General features: G+C 38.9%; 1 protein-coding gene across 1 annotated transcript in view; it reads left to right on the forward strand.

Annotated features, from left to right (window-relative positions):
* LOC147361871 (ATP-binding cassette sub-family C member 4-like) overlaps window positions 1–7221 on the forward strand; it is a 448560-nt gene extending 441339 nt beyond the window's left edge. Inside the window, exon 40 of the mRNA XM_086328628.1 lies at window positions 5380–7221. Coding sequence (XP_086184754.1) covers window positions 5380–5424 — 45 coding nt within the window. The 3' untranslated portion in view covers window positions 5425–7221. The remainder of the gene's footprint in view (window positions 1–5379) is intronic.
* Window positions 7222–10559: the final 3338 nt, after the last annotated feature.

The following is a 10559-nucleotide window of genomic DNA, read 5'->3' on the forward strand; positions in this document are numbered from 1 at the left end:
GTAAAGTGAAAGTGAAAGTTGCTCAGTCGTGTCTGACCCTTTGGGACTCCATGGACTATAAAGTCCATGGAATTTTCCAGGCCAGAATACTGGAGAGGGTAGCCTTTCCCTTCGCCAGGGCATCTTCCCAGCCCAGGGATCAAACCCAGGTCTCCCACATTGCAGGTGGATTCTTTACCATCTGAGCCACAAGGGAAGCCCCATACAATGGTAAAGTATCTGCATGCAATGCAGGAGACACAGGAGATGCAGGTTTAACCCCTGGGTTGGGAAGATTCCCCTGGAGGAGGACACAGCAACCTACTCTAGTATTCTTGCCATGGAGACAGAAGCCTGGTGGGATGCAGTCGATAGAGCCACAGAGAATTGGGACATGACTGAGCAACCCAATCCAAATAGATTTTGTATAGTTACGTTTTCATTGTTGTTTGTCTCAAAATATTTTTAAATTTCCTTTTAAATTTTCTCCTTGGCCCACTGGTTTTTAAGTAGTGTGTTATTTAGTCTCCAGGTAATCTTTTTTTCTTGTTTATTTTCCTGTAGTTGATTTCTAGTTTCATGCCATGTGGTCAGAGAAGATGCTTGAAATATTTCTATACTCATATTTATTGAAGTTAATTTTGTGCCTTAATATATGGTAAATCCTAGAGAATGTTCTGTGTCTACCTGATAAGAATGTATACTTTGGGTTTTTTGGGTTTTTGTTTTTTGTTTTTTGATGTAGTGTTCTGAAAATATCAATTAAGTCTAACTCTTCTATTGTATCATTTAGGACCTCTGTTGCCATATTGATTCTCTGTATGGAAGATTTGTGCATTGATGTGAATGGGTGTTAATATCTTCTATTATTATTGTATTCTTATTGCTTTCTCTTGTTGTGTATGTTAGTATTTATTTTATGTATTTTGGTGCTCCTATAGGTGCATATCGGAGAAGGCAATGGCACTCCACTCAGTACTCTTGCCTGGAAAATCCCATGGATGCAGGGGCCTGGTGGGCTGCAGCCCATGGTGTCGCTAGGAGTCGGACACGACTGAACGACTTCACTTTCACTTTTCACTTTCATGCATTGGAGAAGGAAATGGCAACCCACTCCAATGTTCTTGCCTGGAGAATCCCAGGGACGGGGGAGCTTGGTGGGCTGCCGTCTCTGGGGTCGCACAGAGTCGGACACGACTGAAGCGACAGCAGCAGCAGTAGCAGTATAGGTGCATATATGTTGATGAATGTTATATCCTCTTTTTGTATTGACCTCATTATATAATGTCCTTCTTTATCTTTCTTTATAGCTTTTGCTTTAAAGTCTTTTTTTTTTTTTTAATGAGTACAGCATTGTAATTCCTGCTCTCCTGTCATTTCTGTTTGCATTAAATATCTTTTTTCATTTCCACACTTTCAATCTGTGTGCATCCTTTGCCTAAGTTGCGTATTGTAGGCAGCATGGGTTTCTTGTAGGCTCTTGGTATTTTTATTCCCAAATTTTTTTAATTTATTTATTTTTAATTGAAGGGTAATTGCTTTACACAATTTTGTGGTTTCCTGTCATACATCAACAAGAATCAGCCATAGGTACACCAGTGTCCCCTCCCTCCAGAACCTCCCTCCCCATCCCATCATTCTAGATTTTCACAGAGCCCCTGTTTGAGTTCCCTGAGCACAGATTCTTGTTTTTAATTCAGTTGCTCCCCCACCCCCCATATCTTTTGATTCTACACCCATTGACATTTAAGGTAATTATTGATACATATGTATTTATTTCTATTTCAAACCTTGTTTTCCAGCTGATTTTTTGCTTCTCCTTTGTTCCTTTTTTTTATTTTTGTTTTTATTTCCATAGTTTAATGACTTAACTTTATTTTATGCTTTATTTTATTCTCTTCTTGTTTGTGTGTGTGATTCTATTATATGCTTTTGATTTGTGGCTGCCCTGTTTTTCAAGTAGGTTAACCCCTTTATATATCTGCTTGCTTTAGACCGTTCATCAGATAGGCTCAAACACATTCTAAAAATAAGAAACAGAATTTGCATTTTCTTATTCTCCTTCCCCACATATCTGGGCTTGCTTGGTGGCTCAGATGATAAAGATCTTCCTGAAAATTGGGAGACCCAGATTCGATCTCTGGGTTGGGAAGATCCCTTGGAGAAGAGAATGGAAACCCATTCTAGTATTCTTGCCTGGAGAATTTCATGGACAGAGGAGCCTGGCAGACTACAGTTCATGGGGTTGCAAAAAGTCAGACATGACTGAGCAACTAACACTTTCACACTTTTCCTCACATAATATGATTTTAATGTCCCTTTTTTCATCTTCATGTTTATCTTTCTGCTGCTCCTTGTGTTTATCATTGCTTTCACAAATAGGTTTTCTTTTTTTTTTTTTTTACCTGTATTCTCACTAATTTAAGTGATTTACTTTTCAATTGTGATTTCCTCCTTCCTATATCTTTCTGCTTCTTTTCTATTTAGAGATGATTTTTCAATATTTCTTTTAGGATAGTTTTAGTATTGCTGTATTCCTTTAGTTTTTGCTTATCTGAGAAATTATTTCTCCTGCCATTCTAAATAATCTTTCCGGGTAGAGTATTGCTGTTCAGTAACTCAGTCATGCCCAACTCCTTGTGACCTCATGGACTGCAGCAAGCCAGGCTTCCCTGTCCTTCACTGTCTCCTGGAGTTTGCTCAAATTCATGTCCACTGAGTTGATTTTTTTTTCTCTTTTAATACTTTCAATATATTTTGTCACTCCCTTCTGACCTGTAGTGTTTCTGTAGAGAAATCAGCTGATAGCCTATGGGAATTCTCTTAAATGAGCTCTTTGTTTTTCTCTTGCTGTCTTCAGAATCTTCTCTTTATCTCTAACTTTTACCATTTTTATCATAATATGTCTTGGTATTGGACTGTTTGGGTTCATCTTGTTTGGGGCTCTCTGTGCCTCTTGTATCTAGGAAGTTTTCAGCCATAATTTTTTCAAATACATTTTCAATCCCCCTTTTTATTTTTCTTCTCCTTCTGGAATCCCTATTATATATAGATTGGCCTGCTTTATATTATCCCATAGCTTTCTTATATTGCTTTAAATTTTCATTTGGCTTTTTGTCTGCTGTTTTATTAAATAATTTACATTATTCTATCTTCCAGGTCATTTATTCTTTCTTCTGCATTATTCATTCTGCTCTTCATTGCCTTGAGCTCAGTTTTAGTCTCAGCAAATACATTCTCCTGAATCCTTATAGTTTCTATTTCCTTTTCCCAGTAATTTGCATTTCTGTTGATAGCCTCTTAATTCCTTCAGTATTTTCATTGCCTTGTTTTGAGCTTTCTATTAGACTGAAGAGATCTGTTTCATTGTTCCTTCAGGGGAATCTCTTGGTCTTTTAACTTAGAGTGGTTTCTCTTCTTCATTTTGCTTATGTTTCTCTTACTCTGAATTTAGGTGAAACAATTATCTACCATTGTCTTAGAGGGTTATTTATATGTGGGAGTGTCCCTCTATAGCTTTTGTGGATTTAATTTTTTTTTTTTTTGGTAGGAGGACTGTTTTAGGTTTTGATGCTTGTCATCTATTTCCTCAGCGTACGCTGGCTATTTTCCTCTTGATGGGGGTGTGCAGTTGTGTGGGTGTATGGCATGTGCACTCTCCAGGAAGGCACTTGGCTCCCAGTCATGGGTGCCTTGGCAGTGGTGGTGAGCCATGCATACTTCAAGGAAGGTGGGGGAGTGACCTGCACCAACTCACAGGATCCTTGGAGGTGGTAGTGGCATCTGTCTGTGCCTGCCTCTGGAGTCTTAGGTGGCAGCATCAGCTTACACCCACCCCTGGAGCTCATGTAGGCAGTACCCTACCACTTCAGAGTACACAGAGAAAGCTCCTATGGGGGCCTGCCCCTCAACTTGAGTGTCTCCAACAATGCCATCTCAAAAGGGCTTACTATTGTTACTTTAATTTTTTTATCTATTTAGTTTTGGCTGTACTGGGTCTTCATTACTCCACACAGGCTTTCTCTAGTTGTGGTGAGCAGGGGGCTATTCTATAGTTGTGGTGTGTGGGCTTTTCTGAATTCTCTGGTTACAGAGCATGAGCTCTAGGGTGCACTGGCTTCAGTAATTGTGGCATACGGGATTCATAGTAGAGACATGTGGACTCAGTAGTTATGGCACACAGGCTTAGTTGCTCTATGACATGTGGATCTTCCTGGACTAGGGATCAAACCTATGTCCCCTGCATTGGCAGGTGGATTCTGAACCACTGGATCCAAAGCCCCCACCCCCAACCCCCCCCCCCACCCCGCCCCGCCACCACTTTTTTTAAATTCTTGCATTCATAATGGAACTAGCCTCAGATTTCATCCATGAGCCCTAAACATTCTTGGAGAATTTCTTGTTTTTCTCCTTAACTTAAGGGACATTTTGATATATAGCATTTCATATGCAGTGCTGTTTAGGGAGTAGCATGTGTGCAGGTAACAAGAGAAAAAGTACACCTAATATAAAGGTAGGTGTCTCAGAGCTTTTCTATTTCATATGTGAAGCCCACTATCTCTCATGATAACTTTGTTGATAGCGTCTACAAATGGACTTAGAATCAAGTTTTATAAAATGAATCTGGAATCACATGACCTAGCAACCTAGCTCATGACATGAGTCAGCTTCAGATAGACGACACATTTTCTGTTTTAAACACTCAAACAAAACTTTACACATTCTTATTTGGGGGAAAAAATGACATTTGAAGTCCTTTTTCAGCCAAACACATTTAGAGGTAAGAGCTCACAAGTCTTGACATTATTTCATTTTGTTATGTGCATTCGTCAAGAAACCAAGATATGGTGCAGCTACAAAAACTGATGATTGTGGAACAGACAAACTTGACAGCACTTCACTTCTTTTATGTTCTGATTATACATTTATCAGAAAACCTCTGTCTCTTCCAGTTCAGCTAGAAATTGGTAAAAGTCAAGAATTCAAAGGCCTGGCAAACCTGATATTAACATCTAGATTGATGGTGCTCTTTTTTTGTGTAAAAGTGAGAAATCCTCATGCAGACACTAGATTTCCCAGCCTCTTTGTCATCTTGTTTATAATTTATCTCCATGTTTTAATTCTGTAAAATGATTTTGGTTATCAATTAGTGATTAAAGCTTATCTGTGAATCCGAATGATTAGAACCCAAGGGAATCACGTTTGGCATTCAGCCCAGTCCCACTGAGGGTTTTAATGGGGCTATACCCTTCATAGAATAAGCACATCACTGGGTTTAAAAATTGTGCCTCCATTAGTGTTACAATTTGCTTCACATGAAGAAGTGATCCTAGAAATGTGTTGCTTTAGGAGGGACTTTACAGCTTTTAAGTGTGTTGTTTTTATTTCTTTTTTTTTCAGGTGTACATCAAAAGGAATTATCCAGATAATGATGATGCTCAGTGACTGTGTGGTTATGAATGCTTCCAATGGACAGACCTTAATCTTAACAATTTTTGAGATAGCATTGTGATTCTCCTGTGAAGTCAAGTCTATTCTGAAGGCATTTCTCCAGTGATATTTGCCTTGCATAATCTATATTGCACTTCTTTATACCAGCAACAAATATTTACACATACAAGATGTTAATTTGGATTTATCTCTTTCCAACTTCACACAATGATTTCAAACTCTTACAAAATGACATTAATTTTTAAAGGTTATACTATTTTTTTTTTTCCTTATCCAAATCAGAGAAGCAAGCCACCAATAAAAGCTGTCTCCCAGGTTTTGTGCCTTGGGAGATTCCAGAGCTAAAGCTCATTTTCTAAGTTATAAAACAAATTTGTCACAGATTTTTTTTTTACTGTTCCCAGAATTACATATTACTTTCCAGTTATATCAAGGATTCTGTTTACTTGAAGACTGTGAAGTTGCCGTTTTGCTTCACAACTGCCTTTAATATAACTAGGATCAATTATTCCACCCAAAGACCTCTGGTTAAAATACTACAGAGAAAACTGATAGGAAAAACAAAAAATATACTCTAAGTGATATTATAGGGGAGAGTTGTGCCCCCCCCAAAAAAAGAAGATATGCAATTAAGATACAGAAGGACAATATTTAATTTTATATCTTAAAAGAGAAGGGAGAAAAAACATGCTTTCTTAAAATAGGAACCCTTCGAGGGCATTTGATAATGAAGAACAGATATGATCATTGACTGTCTTCTAGATTGGGGATTTTTTTACATTTTTTTTTTACAGTACATATAACATAAAATTTGCCATATTACCATTTTTAAACATATAATTCAGCGGCATTAATTGTATCCACAGTATTGTACAACAATCAACATCTACTTAATTTTTGTTCATTATTTTAGTACTTTTCAGTGTATTATTTCTACAGATTCATTTTTGGTTAAGTTTTATTTCTTTATTAGTGGACTTGTTTCTGTGAGTTTTGAGTTTGATTGGCATAAGATTATTCATAGTATCTTAAATATTTAATCTCTGCAGCATCTATAATTATGTTGTTCTTTGCTTTTTAACTCTGTAACTTTTCCCTGTTTTTTTTTTTTTTTTCCTTGAAAAATCTTGAATGACTTTTTCCTATTAATTTTCAAAGAATAAGTTTTTTTGCTTGATTGATCCTTTGGTGGGTTTTGTTTGTTTGTTTGTTTTGGTGTTTTCACTATATTATTCTTTCTTTCCTTTAACTTTTCTTCATTTACTTTTTGATATTTTTCACTAAATTCTTAAATTAGAAACTTATATTAGAAAAGTGATTAAGTTAAAAGTTAAGTACATAAAGCCAACTTTTTTCCCCTAAGACTCACTTTAGCTGCAACTACAGGTTTTGGTACTTAGCACTGATCAATAAACAGTATTTAGGTACTTTCTAATTTTTAATTTTATTCATTATATCTTTTACCCATGAGTTATTCATAAGTGTAATGTTCTCTAAATTTCAAATGCTAAGTGCTTTTTACTATGACATTAAACCGTGTGAAAATCATATCCAATCTTTTTTTAACCTATAAAAACGGCAGTTTCATATGGTTCAACATATTAATTTTCTTTTGTTATTAACCTAAAACTAAAACTTAATTTTTAGTCAGACATTAGATTGAGGATTTTAAACCAAAGGTAACCACACTCACACAGAGAGTCCTTGTTTCCATTTTATATTTTACTTGGTGATTTAGAAATGCTACAAGTATGTATGTAAACAGTATTTTCAAATAAAAATCCTGTCGAAGAACTGAATGTTTTTTGACACATGTTACAGGTTGGTTCTCTGACATGCAGACTTGGATGGAGTTCAGTATTGGCATATGTATTAAGGGTGCTGTTAGGATCAGCACTTGTGGAATCAAGAGGGAAGAAATGGGATAGGGCAGAGGAAAAAATCAAGCTGGAACACTGGCCAGATAACTTTAGCTGACCCCATGGGAGCTCTGGTGTGATGACCCTTTGGGATTGTTGTGACATATCCACTGGCCAGGCCGTCATACATCCACCTGGATGGGTCATTGTACAGAGGCTGTGCTCAGAGGAGCTGGTGGCTTAAGGTTGCCCACTAGCAGCACTTCTAGTGGCTGGGCAATGAGTCCATGAAGGGAGGTCTGAACAGCATATCTGCATGCCCCTCATGGCATGTGTCACAGCTCCAGGGGTAGGTGATGAGTGTGTACTGTGATGGAAACTCTAGGTGATTGATGTTTAACTAAAATGACTGAGTAACTGATTTTCCTCAATACCCTATGGTTTAAAAAATAAAGGAGGAAGTTCATGTAGGGGATAAATCCTCATTCTGTAGGGTCAGCCCAGTTGTCACCTCTCCTAGGAAGCAATCTCAAGATCAGTCATCATCCTAGTTAACGCTTATTTCTCTGATACCCTGGTTACCTCTCATTTGTTAAACCCAATCATGCTTGGCTAGTGCCTGTTCTCACCATCTTGAAATACTAATTTTTGAACAAGGGTCCCTTCTTTTTCCATTTTGCACTGGGTCCTGTAAATTATGTAGCCTACCCTGACTATGGGTATTCATAGGTGGTTTGTTTTCTTACTAAACCATGAGCTTCTAAAAACTTTAAACTGTACCCTGTCTACTTTTTAATTACATCTTGCAGCACAATGTCTATCACATTTTTGTTGTTAATTAGTCGCCAAATTGTGTCCAATTCTTTTGCAACCCCATGGACTGTAGGCCACTAGGCTCCTCTGTCCATGGGATCTCCCAGGTAAGAATACTGGAGTGGGTTGCCATTTCCTTCTCCAGGGGATTTTCTGGACCCAGGGATCATACCTGCATCTCCTGCATTGGCAGGCAGATTCTTTATCACTGAGTCACCTGGCTAGCCTTGCAGCACAGTGTCTGTCACATAAGGGATGCTCGTTGCTGAATGAATGTTGACTGAAAACAAATATTCTTTCTGAACGTTATGATTTTGAAATTTTAAGAGGTAGCCTGGAGAAGACAATGGCGACCCACTCCAGTACTCTTGCCTGGAAAATCCCATGGATGGAGGAGCCTGGTAGGCTGCAGTTCACACAGTCACAAAGAGTCGGACACAAATGAGTGACTTCACTTTCACTTTTCACTTTCATGCATTGGAGAAGGAAATGTCAACCCACTCCAGTGTTCTGGCCTGGAGAATCCCAGGGATGGGGGAGCCTGGTGGGCTGCCATCTATAGGGTTGCACAGAGTCGGACATGACTGAAGCAACTTAGCAGCAGCAGCCTGAGATAACAGAAAGCCCTGGGTGTGGAGTCAGTCATATTGATCTGCATGCCAATTCTTTATCTGCTACTTGCTAGCAGTGTGGGTGTTCAAAAAGTGTAGTGTCCAATTGGGACACTTGGGAGTGAAAGGAAATAACTAGCTAAGTTACCAATATAATAAACTGGCACCAACCTTGACAAAATGGGCTCTGGATACCATATAGCCATGTAGCCTTAATTACTTGCATAGGTAAGTCTCAACTTCTGAATCTCAGCTTCTTTATCTGGAAAATGAATATAACTTCTGCTCTTGAGTGGTTGCTTTGGTTGGATGATGGATGGACTGAAAGCATCCGAAGAAGCAAAGGATGGAATCACTGACCTTGGTGATTCTTAACCACCAAGAGAAGAGAGCAAGATGGGTGTGGATGAAAGTAGGCAAGAGACTGTAAAGGGTGTATTTGAGTAGGTTCTCATCTGACAGCCTAAGTTATAACTGTTCTTCTAACATATAGTAAGAATGACATAAGCACATGGGGAGGAGCACAAGCTCTGGAGTTAGCCTTCTAGGAACAAATACTGGCTCCTCTGGGCATTGCTGACTGGGTTTGGATACGAGTTCTGCTGCCTGGTAATTGTGGGCTGTTAAGGTTGGGAAGCCCACTGTGCTTCAGTTTCTTTGTAACATTGAGATGGGAGTAGTATGTTTCTCAGAGAGCAGTTGCAAAGATTAAATACATCAGAGACAGTCACAGAATATGGTCTGTGAGATAGTGCCAGTTCATGACCTGTTTGTAATCAGCTCTGAAATAAGTACAGAAAATTCAAGAAAGCTAGAAACTCACAGCCATCTGCTATTGCAATGACATCCATACTCAGGATGGGTGGGATCTTGAACAGCCCAGGGACCATTGTGAGTGTTGCACTTGCAATGGGAGGTGCAAATGGCTGAGCTGCACATTAACTGTGCACAGTGGATCAGTGAATATGTTGCAATGGGCTGAAAATGTAAAAGCTGATTCTTAATCTGAGATGTGAGATGCACTACTTTAGAACAATACTGGATAGGTCGTTAGCTCAACTACCTTCTTTATTGTTACTACATTTATATTTAAAATTAGACCATAGTGATAATTCCCTGTCAGTCTAATGGTTAAGACTCTGTGCCTTCATTGCTGTGGGCATGTGGGATGCTGATGCTGGTTCTCTGTGGACCACACTTTGCCAAGCGAGCGCCTGGAGGAGAGGGCTCTAGACTGGGGTGTGTCTCCTTGGCTCTCAGAGGCTTCAACCCATGGGGACTGGGAGCGGAGTGTCAGCAGAAGACTAGACTGGGGTTCTTTAAAGTGTGAGGGTCAGGGAAGAGGCCTCTTGCCCTGCTCTAAGGATAGCCTGGTCCCCTCTTTGCCCATGTCCTGATGCATCCATGGGCTCTGTTCTCACACTACAGGCCCTGGTCCTCCCCTACCAGCTCTGCCAGCAAGAACCTACTGTAGAGCACAGGGAACAATATTCAATATATTTTAATAACCTTCATGGAAAAGAATCTGAAAAAGAATATTATATATATATATAGTGTACATATTATATATATAACTGAATCATCTTTGCTGTCCACTTGAAACTAACATAATATTGTAAATCAACAATACTTAAATAAAAAAAAATGATGCTAAGTTCTTCAAAAAAGTTTTAAAAAATAAAGGGATGAGATCCTGCTTGCAAATATGAATGTGGTGATACCCAGTGAGTTCACCTGGCCACCACTCCTCACCTTCACTCTGTAGGTGGGAGCCCGAGTTATCTTTCCTCATGTTACCTGCAGGACTCAGGCTAGCCATACCTGCTGTGTATGTGTATACATGCAC

The sequence above is a fragment of the Bos grunniens genome, chromosome 12 (genome assembly GCF_055505025.1).
Source record: "Bos grunniens cultivar Pamir isolate PY7600 chromosome 12, Bosgru_T2T1.0, whole genome shotgun sequence".
Lineage (NCBI taxonomy): Eukaryota > Metazoa > Chordata > Mammalia > Artiodactyla > Bovidae > Bos > Bos grunniens.